Genomic DNA, 20,375 nt, shown 5'->3' on the forward strand with positions numbered 1-20,375 from the left:
TGGATTTAATGAAATGTTTAGAGGTGCAGTAGATAATGAAAGAAAATGCAAAATGCTTATTGATTTATGATGTGGTTTCATCTTAGCTTGGGCAAACCATGCAGTATTTAATACATAGTAGCAGAATATTTACTATTGAAGCTTGAAAAGATGTGAGTTCTTTGTGTGCAACCTTTCATTTATGCATGTGAGAGGGTTACCATTTTTTTTTAATATTTTTACATTGTAGTACTTGTTTTGCTTGTTGGTGGTGTTTGCTTATTTAATACATTCTGTCAAGGACAGAAATTAAAAAATAAATTAATTTAAAAATAAATAAATAAATAATAAAATAAAAAATATTAAAAAAAAAGAAATACAAATCAAAACCACAATGAGATATTACTTCACGGCTGATAGATTAACTATTTAAAAAAAGAAAAATGGAAAATAACCAGTGTTAGAGAGGATATGGAGAAATCGGAAATTTCTACATTGTTGATGGGGTATAAAATAGTGTAGCTGCTGTGGAAAACAGTTTGGTAATTAATTCAGTAAGTTACACACAGAGGTTATCAAACTGAGCAGTTCCACTTCTACAAGAAAACTGAAGAGAACTGAAAGCATTTATCCACATGAAAACCTCAATGTTGGTTTCAGCAACACTGTTTGCAACAAAGAGTAAACAACCTAAATACCCATCAGCTAATAAACAGATAACCAAAGCGAGTCTATCCGTACAATGGCATATTTAACTATAAAAAGGAATGAAGGTCTCACTTATGCTACAACATGGATGAATCTTGAAAACCTCCTAACGTTAAGTGGAAGAATCTAGCCACACAGAGGCTACACATTGTATGATTCCATTTGTATAAAATGTCCAGAATCGGTCAGTCTATCAACAGAAAGTAGAACAGTTGCCACTGACTGAAAGGAAAGAGACATGGAAACTGCTGACAAGTGCAGGGTTTTCTTTGGGGTGATTGAAAATGTTCTGGAATTAATGCAGATAGTTGCACAACCCTGCGAATGCTAAAAGCTACCAAAAGCACTTTTAAAATGGCAATTTCTTATAGTATGTGAATTATATGTCAATTTTAAATAGACTATATTTGGGTGTTTAAAGTGGTATTACAGTAGCCAAAGTAAGCACAGTACAGTGTGCAAACAAGGGACCTCTCCACATTATTTCCTACAACTGCATGTGACTCTATAATTATCTCAATTAAAAAAACCAAACTCCCACAGGTCAAGCAGTGTTTTAAGTGATGTGGAAACAGACAAGGGCTGCTGCATTCATAGAACTTACATTCTAGCAGAAGAGACAAGGAAGGTAAAATAGATAGTGATGAAAATATTTAGTGATGAAAAGAGCTAACGGGAAAAAATCAAGGAAGGAAGAAATGTATAAAGCATCTAGGGGCAGGGTAGGGGATAAAATGAAACTTTAGGGTGGCCATGAAAGGCCTCACCGGGAAGGTAACTGTTGAATAAAGGAAGCGACCACACAACAGAAGAGAGAGTATTCTGAGCAAAGGTAAGGAGGGAGTACGACACCTCCATTGTAAGCTCCACACCAGTTTTTCAGATCAAACTTCTAGTACTCTTCCTAAGACGAACGGGAGAAGTGGGGAATTCCCTTTTAAACAATAGCACAGCTGGGACTGTCTCTGTCTTAGCTTTTGGAACACCGCCCTCTCAATTATCCCCCCTACTTTAAGGCCACTCCTTTCCAGACTCCTTTGCCTCATCTTTCTTATTTTCCCAATTTCTCAGTGTTGATACATCTAAGGCCAAGTCCTCGGATCTATTTTTTTCCTCTCTTCTTTTCTCATCCCTAGGTGATCTCATATAATCTCACAGCTTCAGACACCCTATTCCAGGCTCACACATTTCAGATTTTTAACTCCAGCTTGCACCTTTCTCTTGAACTTCAGACTCCTATGCTCAGCAACTACTTCATTATCTCAGTAGTCTTACCAGTGAAGCTGCCCTGAAAACCTTACTCACATGTAAGATAGCAACTTTTCTCTCTACCACTTGGGATGTCCATATCTTTTACTCTGTTTTACTTTTTCTTCAGAGAATTTTTCACCATTTAGCATATTGTATGTTTATCAGTTTATATATTTTCATTTATTGCTCTCCCAGCAGAATTAAGTTGTATGAGAAGAACTTGCCAATTATATTTGTTTCCAGTTTCTTGAGTGATTAAAACAGAGTCTAACTAATACATATCTGTAGAATACATAATACATCCTCTTCAAAAATAATATATTAAAATGCTTAATGCTAAGTATTCACTTCCCAAATTGTACTGATTTGTTTTTAAAGTTTATTTATTTATTTTGAGAGAGAGAGAGAGAGAGAGAACCCCAAGCAAGCCCCTTACTTCTAGCAGAGAGCCTGATGTAGGGCTCAGTCTCACACACCGTGATATCATCACCAGAGTCAAAACCAAGAATCAGATGCTTAACCAACTGAGCCAGCCAGGCACCTCTGCCACTTATTATTTTTAATATTTTGGTTCCAATGTTGTTTTTATATGGTTCAATTAGATTGATTAACTCATTTAGATTCTTATATTTAACTCTCATAATCCACTTCTCATTTCTGGTTTTAATATCCTTCTCAAGTACATATAGTTCTTAGTCTTAATTTTATTAAAAATGTTTTATTTTCCCTTACACCTTAAAGGTAGTGTAGGTGAGTACAGATTATAAAGTTTTAGAAATATGGAAGGAATTTATTCTAACAGCTCTGGGCATATACCTGCATAGCTCTCTCTAGACCTTAATTACTTATGTTTCATTGGGTTTGAGCTTCTCTGATGACAACTTAATACATTCTATTTGTGAATCTTAAGTTATATGGAGAAGAGACTGAACCTTATTCCCCCATCTTAATTCTAAATTATCAAACTGGAAACACCCAATTATAGTAAACAATAGGGGATACTAACTTAGGAGGAACAATTAAGACAAACAAACAAACAAAAAAACAAACACAAAACAGGAACAGCTCATACAATGACAGTATTTAATCTCTACAAAGCAGGAAACAAGAAATAGATTAGGGAGATGTCCACCTACCGAACTTCCTGTTAGGTCTCATTAGCTTGAATTTAATCAATTGTTGTATGAGCTACAAAGCTCTAGAGCAGAGATAATAATAATGCAACTAACGAATTTCAATCTTAGCTAAATTTAACTTGGAGGAAGAGAGAGGATGTTTTAAAATTATTTGCACAAATGAAGAGAAAGAGAGGAAATGGATGTACTTACAAAGTCAGACCACAATGGAAGAGGGAACACAAGCTGAGTTTAAACCAGGAATATAAAATGTCATTCTTCATTTCTTAAAAGGAGACAAAATATTGTATTTGCTAACTTTATAGTTCACGAGTGTGTGTGGCATTACATGTTATAATGCACCTCATTCAAAGCAAATGAAGATCCTGCCTAACTTGCTCAGCTTTTCCTGCCACGTCCACTGGGAATGAATGACCAATAAAGGAGAACTCTGTGAAGTTGAACTGATACAAAGGCAACAACTTAAAAAGCGCAACTAGGAAGATCTTACGTAACTTGCCATACTATAAGGTTCATAACTAAGTGCCTTAAGCCAAACAGTACATTTATTTTCATGGTTTAAAAATTTTACTCATATCTTCCAAAGAGAACATACCTTTTTATTCCCTGAAATGTACTGCTAGCCATGTCTATGATGCCTCCAGTTGGCCTGGCCACTGCCCCAACTAAACCTTTCCCAACGCCTTTGAAGAAACCAGCTGCTCCTTCTTTTTGAGCCCCTAGAAAGGAAAACAGTAAAGGTTTAAGCAAGTGGATCAAGAATGAAAACAATCAATTTGTGAAAGACCTGGTAACACACATCATCTAAAGGAATATACTTGCCTTTGATTGGTTTTGTAACAATTCCTGTAATGCCACTTACAAAACCCTAGAGGAAAAGCACAATTAAAAATTTATAATATTTTCAACATGATGCCTTAAAAAACCAAATCTGGCTTACAAAAAGAAAGAGTTTTGCTCTCTAGATACTGTAAGAATGAACACATTGCTGGTGTATTTTAGTTAAACACAATGATTTTTGAGGCTATGGACATACTTTATATAGGACACAACCCACTGCTCCTCTGATATCTAAATAATAATTGAAGGAGTACAAGTTAAATATCTATTTCCTTTTTTGAAAGAAGTTTTAATGTCTATTTTTGAAAGAGAGTGAGAGACAGACAGACCAACTGTGAGCAGGGGAGGGGCAGACAGAGAGGGAGACACGGAATCCGAAGCAGGCTCCAGGCTCTGAGCTGTCAGCACAGAGCCCGACATGGGGCTTGAACTAACTCACTGACTGTGAGATCATGACCTGAGCTGAAGTCGGACACTCAACTGACTGAGCCCCAATGTCTATTTTCATATACACAGAATGTGGTCGTAAAAGACAGTCCCTGGTGTGTTCACAACCCTGGGAAATTCCTTACAGAAACTAAGCCTTTTCCTCCACGAGTGATGCCTTCTCTAAGACCAGCTGGTTGCTTATTCATGGCTTCTCTTCGCTTCTGTTGGTAGTCTTCATCCATAGTCATAGCTGCCACCCCTTTAGCCATAGCGTTGGTGATCCTGGAGGCAGCGCCAGCTAAGCCACCTAGCAGAAATGATAATATTTTTAGTAAAAGCAAAGGCACTGTTACTTTCTAGCATAATCATACCTGGTAGGCATTCTGTTTCTTACCGACAGCTCCACCAACTAGTGCCTTCAGTCCTAGGGCCATCCCCTCCACAAACTCTTCAGGACCCTGGATGGCTCCCTAAAGGGTCAAATAACAACAACAAAGGTTATATTTTCTTTTAAAGGCAAATTTATTAATATAAATGAGGCAAGCAGTAGTGACAAAGATAAGACTATCCTAGAGGAAGTGATACCTGCAAAAACCTGCACACTCACAGAATTCTCAGCGCTAGCTCACAACACCGAAAGTAACGACAGTAAGCTGACCCAAATTCAGGGACAGGACTACCCACCAAAGTGTGCAGATGTTTGCTCTGTACTGTAAGTTACAGGATGAGAACACAAGCACGAACTACTCCTGATAATTTTTGTAAAAGAAATAACAGCACTTTGATTCTTAGTATTTATGTTTTTAATTATACTGTGCAATGATATAATAATAGTTTTACTTTTTGATTGCCCTCTACATTGAAAAGTGAAAGAGTGCTTTGAATGTTTTAAAAGAAAATTTTAAGGGATATCAAACAATAATTTTTGCCTACAATTAAGATCGCCGTGCAGTGTCCACCTGCACAGTTATTTTTACTGTCCCCACAAGAGTGCAAAGACTGCTTGTCTATGGTGATCTTCCTTCTACTATAGAGTGAAGTTCACTGACCTTTAATATTCCAACAGAATACTTAAAACTCAGCGTATCTTAGTAAACTCCTGTTTAAATTTTTAGAGAAAAGGTAAATGTATCCCTCCAAATTTCCTAATCTCTCTTACCATTGTTTGCTGCAAAATCATGTCCCTTTGTGGTATCTCCCAAAATCTATTTACACACACACACCTCAAGTTAACAATTGGAATGAATTATTTATTCAGAGTGTTAGCAATATATTGAAAAATGTGAGAATAACTATTTTATTACCTGGTAAGGTTCATAAAAGAATGCTTCCACACCTTCAGAAAATTCTCTAATCAAGCCAAAGGGATTTCCCAAAACTTCAAGCCCAAGAATGAGTACATACATTTGCTTAATGGCCTGAAAATGAAATAAAAACTTAATCAGATGACCAGAAAAATTTTTTAATATTTACTTTTTTTAGGCTAACACTCTTATTACCACTTTCAATACCTAAACCACATCACACTATTCATCACTACTTTGTTTTTAAAAAGTGATTTGGTGTTACAGTATTAGAAATAATATGTTTACATAAAGCTTTAGAATATTCAAAATTCTTTCACTTTTACAACCACGTCTGATCATTTTATAGACTGGATAAACATACAAGCAAAATGAGGCCAGGGTCACATAATGGGTGAAAGGCAAAACTGGAATCGAGACCCACACATCTTGACTCAGGCTGAGTGATCTGTGTGCTACACAACCGCGGTCTCAGATGCTCTGTAAGTTATATCATAAGATACAGCAGTCTTTCTAAAGGTAAAAAAGAATCCATTCAAGTAATATATATCGCTGACTCAACAACTCAAGTTACATTAAAAATACCCCGTGTTCATCAGCTAGTTACTAGTAAACAGTTTCCCTTGAAATTACTTTTTTAAAGTAAGTTTGCTGAATTACTTGATATTTTCTTTAAAGATTTTTAAGTCCACAGTGATCCAAAAAGTATGTCAGTGGCAAAAAAACAACAAAACAAAAACCAAACCAAACCAAAACAAACAGAAGGGCAAAAAACTGAAATGGTGGCAGGGCTCAATTTCTGTCTACAATTCTGAGGGGAAAAAAGTTAAAAAATTTTGAAAATGGCTGTTCACTTCCTTTCACATCTACATGTAAGACACAAAAGGTTTCACTGTTTTATATTAATCTGTCCCTTTGTAAAATAATCTCAGACAAACCTGTTTTGAATAGTGTCTTATTACTTCAGATTGTAGTTCAGATGCTGTATGGAACTGATAGTTGAGTTCAAAAAACGCAAGCCTGAAAAACACATATATATGTATGTGTGTGGGTGTGTATCGAGGGAGACAAAGAGGGAGAGAGGTAAAGACAATGCTTTTTACATTAACAAATAGTTTCATTTTCTTCAGAATTTTTCTCCCAATCTTTCCTTTCAGTACACTTCCATGCCAATCAGAAAATCTACTTTTTTACATGTATCTCTGCACATTCTGGTCAAAGAACCCTCTAAGAATCTTATAGAAGTTATGAATCTTCTGCTCAAAACAGCCCCCTATTCATGCTTTCACATTTAATTTAGGGGACTCAGAGATCTTGTGAATTGCATTCATACATAGGGACTGTATTACTCAACTCCGTCCCATCATGGCCCACACAGAAAATGTCTGACACACAGAAACAAACGGAAGGGGCTGCTCAACAGTGGCCAGGGTTCAGTTGCTGCAGGTCCTGTCTGATCACCTGACAGGTGAGGAATCAAGATCTGCGTACTTTTAACCCGGTCACAGCACATATCAGATCCTCAACTCGGGAAGCTCTGTGTTAGCAGATAAGACTGCAGCGGGATTAGAAATCCTACCCTATTCCCAACGTCTTCAAACCTATATTCCTTATGTTCTATGTTCTTTAATTCATTACTTAGCTTTATCTAGATTTAGAATTGCACCTTACTGGACTTACTGATTCTTACTATTGTTCTTAATAACATTTCTAGTGCTACCTGAAAAAGTCATTCTCCTCTGAAGTCCACTCAGACTTCTTGAGTTTCTTTGGTCAGATACTCTAATAGTTTCCGTTATGACTCCTATTAAAATGTAAATTCTTGGCTGTAACCTTTAAAGGAATCCCTTGATTTCCCCTATCATGGCATTCATTTTGTTCTAGTCATATATGCTTTAAAGAATCTTGATCCTCTAAGTCTTGAAGCCACATCTTTGCAGCACCATCCCTTTGAAAACACCCAGCAGCTTCTTAGGAATCTTTCCCTAGGCCAGAAAGGCCTTTTATAATGCATAAACTTGTATGGCCTCTGGCCTTCTTTCTTTCTTAGTTATGTAATAATTATTGCTACTTAATAATTAAGGCTTAGCAGGTAATATGTTAAATTATATTCCACTTAACAGTAAAGACCATAGTTGCCTATGAACTGCAACGTCCTTTACACACTTTACACACTTTTCACTAATAAATGTAAATGTAAAATGGGCTTTTCATAAATTTATAGGTTTGAATATTAAACATACTTAAAAACTACATCTTGTACATCTGTAAGAGTGGCACCAATACTCTTCAGCAAAAGATTTAAGGAATGAACCGCCATCAGTCCTTCCTGTTTTTCTGAATCTTTAGCTTCTTCTCTACCCGATCGCAGTGAAACACTTAAGTGCAACTAAAGAGATAAAGAGATAAATATTTTAAGCACTATTTTCAAACTGACTTTTAAAATTCAGTCTTATTTTAAATTTGCTACACTATAAAGATTTCAAAATTACCTAGATTATACCAAAATTATGTAAAAAGTTAAAGAAATTTAAAATTGAATACAATTCTTTTTAAGTTTTAAATTCAGCAATGTAGGCTAATATGATATTTAGGTTCAATCCAATTCTTTGGTACACCTAGGAAAAGAGTAACTTTTATACATTTTTAATTAATATAAATAATCTAGACGTTGAAGTAACTCAAATATCTTCAAAAGTAAGGGTTTCAACTTTTGCAATTAAGTTAGCATGTTGAAACTAGTTAAAGCACACTTTTGTATCATATGCATAGTCACTGTATATATACATAGCAATACAATAATCTTCTCAAGTATTACGTAATTCAGAAACTTTGTGTTAAGAACTTATACTTAGTTCCATTCAATCTTCAGTTTTTAAATTGAGGTTACTTTATGAATTAACTTAAAACTTAAAGATCATAGTTAATAATATTATAGTGCTTTATTTGAAAGTTGCCAAGTGAGTAAATAAATCTTAAAAGTTCTCATCACAAGAAAAAAAAATTTTTAACATGTATGGTGATGGATGGTAATTTGACTTATTGTGGTCATCATTTCAAAGTCTATACAAATAATGAATCATTACCTTACACACCTGAAACTAATGTATGTTATATGTCAATTATACCTCAATAAAAAATATACAATTATACACACAATTTTGAATACTGTCATTAAACATGTTAATAGAAAACTAAGGTAATATGCTAGATCATGATATAAACATATAAGTACATGTGTTACATGGGTCCAGTATTATTTCCACATGGTAAAAAGTTGTTATAAGTAAGAATTTTAAAGGATTATTCCTTTATTTTTTACTTTATTTACAGAATGTACACACTATTAGAGAACATAAGTTACATGCTAATTTCCTGACACAGATCAAGTCAATTTGCTATTACTTAGGTTGTCAAGGACAATAACAATGCTTATTTTCTCCTACCTTGATGGGAGATATATGAAAGTATTCATAGAGACTGACTTGTGATGAATCTACTGATGAAGCAGTTTTATATTCTTCTTGGAAAGCTTCTATATCCTTATGAAAAAGTTCAACCTATAAGAAACAAAAAGTATTAAAACCTTAAGGGATCCATCTGTATGAGTTCATACACTGCAGAACACTCCTCTATAACATCCAGATTCAACCTTGCTTGTAACTGGAAAGTTACTGCATCAAAAGAGAACCTAACACTTCTATGGTTAGTAAAGTTCTGTCCCTTACAAACTGATAAGCAGATCTTCTATGTTTCCATGTAGTTCATTAAAAACATTTTTATTCTTGTGACTACAACGTTTATCCCAAAAAGCTACAACAATCCAATTCAACACTTTTTTAATGTATATTTAGTGTGTGTGTGTGTGTGTGTAAGAGAGAGAGAGAGAGAGAACCTGTGCACAAGTGAAGGAGAGGCAGAGAGGACAGAAACAATCCCAAGCAGGCTCCACGCTTAGTGCAGAGCCTGACAAAGGGCTTGATCTTAGAACCTTGAGATCATGACCTGAGCTGAAATCAAGAGTTGGACATTTAACCAACTGAGCCACCAAGGAGTCCCTCCATCAACACTTTGCTAGGAATGTATTTTTTTTAATATAATCATATTCCAGTTGCAGCTTTTTGGTAAATGCCTCACTGACATCTACAGAGGCCAGTAATAGAAATCAAAAAGTGGAAGGCCCTGAAAATAATGTTGCATGAAGTGATTAGGGCTTTCATTTTTGACAACATTAATTCTCTTCCAAGCACTCACAAATCTAAGTTACTTCTATGTGTTGAGAAGTAACATTCACATTTAACCCATCATCAAATATCAAAACGAGAGCCTTATTACAAGTCTGTATCTGGAAACTGACCACTGGGATGACACTGCGAGGGGCTCTTTAGACCAGCCTCCCCAGTGAATCTGGTGAAATTTATTTAAAAACAAACATTTAAGGCCTCTATGAGTGAACCTAAGGGTATAAGCAAATTAAACAGCTTTTCAAGGAAATCTACAAACGTTTGGTAAGAAAAGTGAATCTGTGGTATCTGAACAAGGAATACTCTCTCAGTTCCCATCCTACTTCAGGAAGCCATAATGCCTCTCTAGACCACTCTACTCAGAACACAAAGCTCCCTGGCTGCCTAGTCTCCCCGAATGGTGAACTTTCCTCTTGGGAGGCATAAAGATGTCAGCATTTCTCATCCTGCCCCCAGCTACCAGCTGTTAATGCTACATTATTACAGGGGACTTGGAAGCTTCCATTCTCTGCCCAGCCGCTACTCATGGAACAAAGGCTCTACTTGTGTGTGATATCACTGAGAATACTGGGTTCTGATCACTCCTGTTCCCCTCCCAGCTCTGAAGCCCTGGTTCAGAGATTTTACCTGGGGAGTAGGAAGGTGGAGGGCAAAGAAATTTTAAAATAGTATCTAATCTTTTCCCGAAAAATTGCCTTCAACTACAGGAGAGTGTGAAAAAGTTCAAGCCTAGGCTTTAGGAAACAGTGAATGTCATGATGAAAGGCAATTAGAAGGAAAATCATTGATCAATAAAGATACAGCTTAAACTGTAGGCCTATTAGTTTTCATGAAAGAAATGGGCAGAGACAGTTTAGAGGGGTCCTCCTGGGGTCAGAACAAGTATTAAACACTGATCTCCAGTCAATTCCTTCAAAAAATAAAAACAAAAACAAAACCTCTCAAGTTTGATTGGATTAGTTTGCAGAGCACTTTATGGCCTAAGGTACAGTTGAAAAAAATAAAGCATTCAGCCAGCAATTAATGGAGCCTAACAGCTGGGTGTGGCTGTGGAAGGAGAAGGCCCAGCCCCCAAACCAGTTATGCCAGGGGGATGGTGGCTGTCCTAAATCTTCACCTCTCTGAGGAGCAACATGAAAAGCCGAACACCGCAGGCAAAGTCAGGGATGTGGGTGGGATAGACTTCAATATAAAAATCTACTCACTAAATGAATAAATAAGCTGGGAGTAATATTAAGCTATGGAGGAGAGGACCTAGTAGCCAGTTTTTATAGTATATTGCCTAAAATGCCCAGTTTCCAACCAAAAATTATGATCTATGTAAAGATATAGGAATGTATGAACCATACACTGGGGAAAAAGCAGGCAAAAGAAACTGCCAGTGAGATGGGACCAGACTGGATTAAAATACTTCAAAGTAACCACTGTAAATATGTTCAAAGAACTAAAGAAAATTAGGAAAATTATGATGACAATGTTTTATCAAATAGATTATATCAATACAGAAGGAGAAAAATTATATTTAAAAAAATCCTATGAGAAATTCTGAAATTGAAAACTGTAACAAGTGGAAAATTCACTAGAAGGAGGTAACAGTGGATTTGAGTTGATTGAAGGAATATAAACACTTTATTATATGCTAAATTAAATGTACGGCTTCATTAGTGAACTTGAAGATGAAGATTATGCAATCTGAGAACAGAGGAAAAAGGGTAAGGAAAAGTGAACAGTCTCTAAGAAATGTGGGGCACTGCTGAGCAAACGAATATACACAATATGGGAGTATAAGGAGGAGGAAAGAGAGAAAAAGAAGAAAAAAGTATTTGAAGAAATAATAGCTGAATACTTTCTAAAATCATTGAAAAACACTAAACTATGTGAACTCCAAGTACATAAACGGAAAGAGAGTCACAACAGATATGTAATAGTAAAATTACTGAAAGTCAATGACAAGGAAATAATCTTAAAAATAAGAGGAGAAAAGCAACCTATTACATACAGGAGGATCCTGATAAGATTAGTAGTTCATGTCCTGGCAGAAAGGAGGCAAGAAGGCAGTGGGATAACAAATTCAAAGCACTGAAAGAAAAAAAAATTGCTAACCAAGAATCCTATACACAGTATAGCTACCTTTCAAAATGAAGGGACATGAAGACATTCCCAGATAAACAAAAACTTAGAGTTTAATACTAGTAGGTGTGCCTTACAAGAAATACTAAGGGAGATTCCTTGGGCTGAAAGTGATCCCAAATGATAATTAGAATTCAAATGAAAAAACAAACATTGGACAGCTAGCACTGATAAAGACAACTGTGCGAGTATAAAAGATAGTATAAATATCTGATCTTTCCCTCTACTTTTAACTAACTTAAAAAGCAAATGACTATGGGCACCTGGTGGCTCACTCGTTTAAGCGTCTAACTTGGGCTTAGGTCATGTTCTCAGGGTTCATGAGTTTGAGCCTTACTTCGGGCTCTGTGCTGGCAGCTCAGAGCCTGGAGCCTGCTTTGGATTCTGTGTCTTCCTCTCTCTTTGCCCTTCCTCTGCTCACACTCCATCTCCGTCTCAAAAATAAATATTTAAAAAATTAAAAAGCAAAAACTAAATTACATATGTATAAAAAAATATGCTGTTGGGCAGACGACAGACCAATACCCCATGAATGTAAACTCAAAAATCCTCAACGAAATACTACTAAACCAAGCAAATTTTTAAAAAATTATACACGCGACCAAGTGGGATTCATCCCAGTTAGAGAAGGTTGTTTTAACATCCAATGCAATACAATCAATATAATGAAAACCATATCATCAGCTGAACAGTTGCAGAAAAAAAATATATGACAAAGTTTGACACACTTTGATGATAAAAAACACTTAATAAACTGGGAATATTAACAAACTCAACCAGATAAAGGGTTATCTGCAAAAAATCTACTGTGGATACCATAATTAATGGTGAAAGACTAAAAGCTTTCCCTTTAAGATCAGAAACAAAGCAAGGATGTCTGCTCTAGACACTTCTATTCAACGTTTACTGTTGTAGTAGAGGTTCTAGCACGGCAATTAAGAAGGAACAAAAGCCATCCAGATTAGATCAGAAAGGAAGAAGTAAAACTAGTCTCAGAGGGCATGATCTTATATAAAGAAAATACACAAAACAACTAGTAGAGCTAATAAATGAATTCAGAAAGATTGCAGAATACAAGATCAGTATAAAAACATTAACTGTATTTCTACACACTTGCAATGAACAAACCAAAATGAGATTAAGGAAACAATTTTGTTCATACTATAAAAAATATTCAATAATAAATTTAATGAAAGCCAAATTTGCACTCTGAAAATCATACAAAAGTGTTGAAATAAATCTACATAAATGGAAGACATTTAATGTTTAAAGACTGCAAGACTTAGTATGTTAAGATGTCAAAACCCCAAGGCCAGTATATAGATTCAATGTAATCCTCATAAAGCCCCAAAATAACTTCTCCAAAGAAACTCTTCAGCTATTTCTAAAAGTCATATGGAACTGCAAAAAGACCCTAGTCAAAAACATCTTGCAAAACAACAAAGTAGGAGGAATCATACTTCTCAATTTCAAAACTTACTACAAAAAAATCAGGACTGTGCAGTATTGGCACAAAGATGTACTTAGAGAGCAATGGAATAACACCATATATTTATGATCAGCTGATTTTTGACAAGGGTACCAAGACCATTAATGAAGAAGGAACAGTCTTTCAACAAAAGGTATTAGAACAATTAGAGAGCTAAATGCAAAAGACTGATGCTGGACTCCTACCTTACAACTTTTGTACTTGAAAAGACAGTAGGAAAATAAAACATAACATACAGAATGGGTCAAAGTATTTGCAAATTATATGTGGAACTTGTATTCAGAATATATAAAGACCTTTTACAATTTGGTAATAAGGAGCCAACCTATTTAATAACAGGCAAAAAAATCTGAAAGACATTTCTCCGTAGAAGATAATGTAAATGATCAATCAACACATCAAAGGATGCTCAATCATTACTCATCAGATATATGAAAATCAAAATCACAATGATATACTTCACATCCACTATGATGGCTAGAATCCGAAGGACAGATAATAACAAGTGCTGATGAGGACACTGAAATTAGAATCATACATTTTGTATGATTTTAACTTGTACACAAATATTTATAGCAGTATTATTCATAATAGCCAAAATATGGAAACAGCCCAAATATCCCTACCTAATGAATGGATAAACAAAATGTGGCATATTCACAGAATATGGGCTACATGCAATATGGAACGTACCAATAACAACACAATATTAGGTGGCCAGAAGTACTGATAGATGTTACAGCCTGAATGAACCTTGTAAACATCATGCTAAGTGACAGAAGTCCAATTAAGAAAAAAAAAAACTACGCAGTGCATGATTCTATTAATATGAAATTACTAGAGTAAGAAAATCTACAGACTGAAAGCACATTACTAGTGGTTGTATGGGACTGGTATGGGTTCTTTTCGGGATGATGAAAATGTTCTGGGGTGAGATACTGATGATGGCTCTACAACCAGGTGGATATATTAAACATCACTGAGCTCCACTCTGATGAAAATATATAGTATGTGAACTATATCTCAATACACTGCAATTAAAAGAAAAGTATTTTCTTTTATCCATATAATTTGTCTTATCTTCAGAATTCTTTTTATAAAGACAGCTGAAAAAAGAGATATCTGATCTACTCTATCACTGTGATTTTTTAGTCTATCAATTACAAGAAAGATAGTACCTTTTATTTTTATCCTTTCTCTCACTGAATATCCTTGTCACACCCAAATTTCTAAGTTATTAATTAAAATAAAAGTAATCCAGGAAAATAAAACGGGAAAAAACAGTGATGTGAACATGACTATTACTACTATGGGCTTAAAATCTTTCCTCTTATTTGGTAACATACCTTAAACTATTTTAACTTGTCTTACACTTCTTCTACAATCTGAAAATGTGATTTCTACCACCCTACCTACCACAGCAGCCTAAGAAAAATTAAAAATTTTTATTTTTAAAGTGGATTGAAACCATATTAATACCATTTAGGATTTATAATGTTTTAGTCTTCCTCTTCCCCAACACTTCCCATCAATGCTATCATTTGAAGACTTACCTCTGTTTTTTCAGTTACTTCTGCTTCTGTCATAAGTTCTGCTAAAGCATAGACAAACCCAAGATCTAACCTGAGATCCATTTCTTGGATCAACACCTTGAAGTACCTATGTTACAAAGCAGAAAACATTTAAAAATCATTAAGTGCATTAAGAAAATTAGTTAGAAAAAAGTGTTAGATAACTGTTAGAATGTTGAAACTTAGGATTTTCTAGATGAACAAAAAAAAAAGAAAGTCATAGCAACACTGTTCATAAAAAGCAACAAACTCAAAGTGTAAAAATGCCTATAGAGAGAAAACTGGCAAGTAAATTGTGCTATTCAGTCATACAGTAGAATATTAGACATTAGTAAATACAATAAATTTTAGTAAAAAGTTGAATGAAAAAATGCAGTCCCAAAAGTCTATGTTCAGTTTGAAAAAAATTTTTTTTAATTAGGAAAAAAAAAGGAACACAAAGAAGCATAATGTTTAAATGCATATATTTAATACAATTATATTTTAAAAAGCAAGGGATGAAGATAGTGTTGCTGGATAGAGTGGAGAACACAAAAAGTAGGGGAGTAAATACAGATGGATGTTTTTGTCAATGTTCTACTTCTTAGATTGGATATTATTTTCTGTCTTGCTTCTAAAACGATAGGCAGTAATTACAGAAAACATATCAGAAAACAAATGATAAAGTAATAAAATACACAGTTAATACCTAAACATATTTCATTCAGAGCCTTCTGACTCTCCAAGATTATAAAACAGATTTTTCCTAATGACCTTTTAATTCAGTATTTTGCATTTAAACATTTGACTCATCTGAAATTTTTTTTTGAGAGAGTACAATTAGCTCACATATTTAAATCAAAACATTAAATAAACACACAAGAAATATATTAAGACACTTACTTAATACGTGAAATCTGAGAATGGCCTGCAGATCTCATGACAATACTGACGTCTGTAAAGGGCTTTGGAGCTGCACAAGAAATATATATAATTAATCCCATGATGCTTTAAGTGAAAGATAAGCATTTTCTTGCTATTTAATACACATTAGAACTAAATTACTTACTAAATTATGAGTATCAATTAAAATGACTATTTGCAAGATCCATTACTGTCTTAATTTCAGACTGCAGGATTTTTTAAATTATCTGTATTCACTTTAAGGATAACTAATCCTTACATTAGTGAGTGATTCTGAAGTAGAAGTATGCATTAGAATCACCAGGCAAACACTGTGAAAACACAGATTTCTGGGTCTTGTCCTGGACTTCTGGGTGAAGGGGCTTGGGTATGTATAGTGGTCAAAAGCTTCCCAGCAGATTATGAACACCACCTTAGATAGTTCAGAGTCAGTGGTGGGGAGGCAGAGGATGGAAGGCAAGGGCAGAGAGAGCAAAGACAAAGTGAAGCTATGAAGGATAGAAAAGATAGAAGGAATGTGAAAGGGAAGAGGAGAATGGAAGAACAGATTTGTCATCACACTGACTGAGAGAATATAGCAATTTCCATGGCTGGAAACCACCTTGAATTTGAATTTCTTCACAATTTCTTCAGAGATCCTAGTTAGCTTTTAGGTCAGAGATTTACAAACCGGTAGTCTATTTTTTAAAGTAGTATTTCTAAATATTTATATATTTTTAATTAATCTTTTCCTCAGAATTCAGTATTTTACTGACTTTAGTTAAGTACTTGTTCCTTTTCCATACTGTTTAATTTTCTAATGATCCCATAGAAACTAAACTTGAGAATGATTTCATTTCATATTTTATAGTAAAATTAACCATTAAACTAACACAAACATTTTATGGCAATTTAAAATACAAACAAACCTGAATCCATGGTGACCGACTTGGGAGGTTTAATAGGATAAAACACAAAAGGAAATATAGCACCATGTATCTGGTTTTGGATCTATAAAAATAAAAAATAGGTTGGTATACTGATATGTTAATTACAGAACCTAACTAGAATAAAAGGATTTAATAGAAGGAATCAAGCAGTCTAGTTCAACACTGGAACTGAAGTACCAGAGTGACCATGGGAACTCACTGGGTTTACTGCTTACCAGACTCACCTGTATTCTATAAATTTGAATTCTAAATGATGACTGATGTGCAGATGTGCTATATTCTACTTTTAATGCTGGAAGATAATTTCTTCGTATAGCTATTACATGTGGCTGCAGAATTTTCATGTTAGTACCACTAGGTGTGAAGCGAACCTGAAAAACAAGTCCCCCCCCACACAAAATACAATTTCTCTGAATTCTAAGTTGATTAAAATCGGTAATTTATACCAAAAACTTTAAAGACATTAATTAAAATAGGCTAAAGAGTTGATTAGATTGTCTCTTTCCCATTTTATTAGGTTTAGATAGAATCTTTAAATACAATTCACAAAAAATATTCACTTTTTATGGTATCACTTTTTTAAAATAAATTTACTAAACATTAAAATGATAAAAAATAATTTAACATGTAAAATAACTAAAACAACATATTGGCTTCTTGTTAACTAAGAAACAAATCATTACTATCTTAAGAGAAAGTCTGAGTTGTTAATATAGACAATTATGCCTTTAAACTATTTTATGCAAAGTATGTATGATAGAACTGTTTTGTAAAAAACCAGACTTTCCTTAAAAATTCACAAGTGAGGGGTACAGTGACAGTACAGAGCCTCCTGAGATTTTCTCTCCCCCTCCCCTTCCCATACTCTGTCTCAAAATAAATAAACTTTAAAATATTCAGTATTTTTATTTTCAACAGATAAAAATTAAAACTTCACATCATTACTTAAGCGTATTACCGGAATGTTAGTGTCCAACTCAATAACCTTATCTTCTGAAGGTGAAGATTCAGTATATTCCTTAAATTCTTTCTCTAACTTCTCAGTGTGCTTTACACTCATTGGTTTCCATCTTGCCTTCTTCTTGGGCTTTATCTCCCAAACCACATCGGAACTTACATGTGAAAGCAAAAATAATGGTACTAATTTATAAACATTTTCACTGTAGCTGGTTTATTACATGAGTTGCAAAACCTTCAGTAAAATTTTACAATATTTTCAGTTCTATGCAAGCACACTATGACATTAAAAATATGAATTCATTCAATCAGCACTTAGACTTTTACTAAGACACTATTCTTGGTGCTAGGGATATTATAAGTAAACATCTCTGCCATACTGGAGCTTTATTTTTAGCTGAGTGACAGACAATAAATAGCAAATATAAGTTAGTATATTTTAATATAGTAAGTGGTGAAATGCTTTTGAAAAAAGAAAAAGTAGACAGCGTGGGGTAGATCTGGAGTACTGGCATATGTCAGTAGTAAAACAGCTCAGTGTCGCTGAGAAGAGGAGACTTCTGCAACCTTACAAAAGATAAGGGACTTATCCAGCAGACAACAGAGCATTTCAGGGAGAGGGACCATTAAGAGTAGAAGATGAAGTAGGACAGATGGTGGGAAGACAGATAATATAAAGCCTTACAGAACATCAGAGACTTTGAATGTAAAGCCTTGTAGGATACTGTAAAAACTCTGAGTTTTATTCTGAAATTAGGAAATAATTCAAAGATTATGAGATCAGCAACATGATCTGACTTAAGCTTTGTAAAGAATACAGTGTGTGTTGGGATAAAGGGGGAAAAGGTGGGAGTGAAGGTTAGAAGCTGGAAAACTTGTTACGAGTTTGATGGAGTAAGCAAGGAGAAAAATGGTGATGGTTCTGCCTAGGGTGCAACAGTGAGGCAGTAAACAGTGGTCACACTATGTTTCTATTTTGAAGGTAAAGTCAGTACAGAACTTCTAGATCAATCAAGTATGGAGTGTGAAATAAAGAGAAGAATCAAAGATGATTCCACAGCTTTTGGCCTGAGCAACTAGAGGAAGGTAGTGGTCATTAATTCCAATGGGGAAGGTTTTCGTAAATGGACATTGGGAATTAGGTTTTACACATATAAAGTTTAGGAAGTCTCGTAGATATAAGAGTAGCTATTTTGTACAGGCAGTGGATATACAAGTGTGGAGCTAGGACAAAGTTTAAACTCTCAAATTTATACATTAAAGGTATGTGGTACAGATTTAAATTTGTTTTTCTATATAAATTCATCTAGAAATGCCCTTGACATTTCAGTGAATGGGATCCATGCCATTTTAAAAAAATTAAAAAATATTTTCTTAAAAGTTTTTATTCTCAAAAAATGTGTTTGTTATTTGTTAAGTCCTATGCTAAATGGTGTGAATGTGAAGGAGAATAATACATGGTCCCCACCATCTTGTTTGAGTGAATACAAATTTCAGAGGATATTAAATAGAATTACTAAATAACTTAGGTACTCAAACAGGGTGAAGTAATTTTAGAATGTGGATGGATGTTTTATTCTGTACATAGCCTGTCTTCAGATTCTGTGTCTCCCTCTCTCTCTGCCCGTGCCCTGCTCATGCTGTCTTTCTCTCTCAAAAATAAATAAAACATTAAAAAACTTTTTAATGTGATTTTTGATATATCTTTATCTCAAAAGGCAAAAAAAATCTTAAAAGCATTTTTACAAAATTGAAACTTTTTAGATTTTTCAGTCACCATTCTTAGTGATTAAGAACTAATCATTTAATTTCATCCAAATTTTAATGCATCTAACCTTGTAATGCCAATATAGGCTACTTCTTGCTTTGTGTAATTGTTGACGAGGGAAATTCCAACATCTTGTAAGGCCAACACAATTTCTTGCTCCGCTAACTCTGCTTTCTCACTTTCATATGTTGCTTTAAATACCCTTGGATCTTCAGTGAATAAAATAATACGCTGTAAACCTTCAAAGAATGAAACTAAATAAATGGTCTTTTTCCCCAAATTTATAGGTGTCATCATATCCTAAAACAAAACCACCAAAAAATAAAAATTAGAGTTTGTTTTTAACCAACAGGAAATCTAGATTCTACAACTGAAAAATGAGAATGATGACAGCAGCTCCTTCAAAGAACTGAAAAACTAAATGAATTAATATTGCATTACATTTGGAAACTTACATAACTGAAATCATTTGACGTTAGATCCTGTCATTATTATCATGAAGTTAATCAAGATAACAGGTCAAGTGTTCTTTCAACATCTTAATAAAATCTAAGTAAAGAGTCTTCCTTTATAGGCTAATCAAGAACACAAAGTATTGTTTTCTCTGCTTTAAGACTAATGAATGTGTTTGATGTTAAAAAGTTGTTCAGTCAGAAATTTGTATTTCCTTACAGAGCTAAATGAAATAGGATAAAAAATACCTGACACTTCAGTCGCATGCTCTACAAAGCAGAGAT

The 20,375-nt window shown here is 34.4% G+C and overlaps 1 protein-coding gene across 1 annotated transcript in view; it reads right to left on the reverse strand.

The window, feature by feature from the left end:
- Positions 1 to 20,375, reverse strand: part of VPS13A (vacuolar protein sorting 13 homolog A) — a 223,031-nt gene that overhangs the window by 29,801 nt on the left and 172,855 nt on the right. Inside the window, exons 52-65 of the mRNA XM_029919678.1 lie at positions 19,706 to 19,938; positions 17,872 to 18,025; positions 17,138 to 17,284; positions 16,893 to 16,974; positions 15,964 to 16,033; positions 15,064 to 15,169; positions 9,094 to 9,207; positions 7,891 to 8,036; positions 6,586 to 6,667; positions 5,648 to 5,761; positions 4,738 to 4,813; positions 4,487 to 4,650; positions 3,897 to 3,942; positions 3,670 to 3,793 (exon numbers count right to left, since the gene is read on the reverse strand). Of these exons, the coding sequence (XP_029775538.1) occupies positions 3,670 to 3,793; positions 3,897 to 3,942; positions 4,487 to 4,650; positions 4,738 to 4,813; positions 5,648 to 5,761; positions 6,586 to 6,667; positions 7,891 to 8,036; positions 9,094 to 9,207; positions 15,064 to 15,169; positions 15,964 to 16,033; positions 16,893 to 16,974; positions 17,138 to 17,284; positions 17,872 to 18,025; positions 19,706 to 19,938 (1,658 nt within the window). The remainder of the gene's footprint in view (positions 1 to 3,669; positions 3,794 to 3,896; positions 3,943 to 4,486; positions 4,651 to 4,737; positions 4,814 to 5,647; positions 5,762 to 6,585; positions 6,668 to 7,890; positions 8,037 to 9,093; positions 9,208 to 15,063; positions 15,170 to 15,963; positions 16,034 to 16,892; positions 16,975 to 17,137; positions 17,285 to 17,871; positions 18,026 to 19,705; positions 19,939 to 20,375) is intronic.

This window comes from Suricata suricatta, chromosome 13 (assembly GCF_006229205.1).
Source record: "Suricata suricatta isolate VVHF042 chromosome 13, meerkat_22Aug2017_6uvM2_HiC, whole genome shotgun sequence".
NCBI lineage: Eukaryota > Metazoa > Chordata > Mammalia > Carnivora > Herpestidae > Suricata > Suricata suricatta.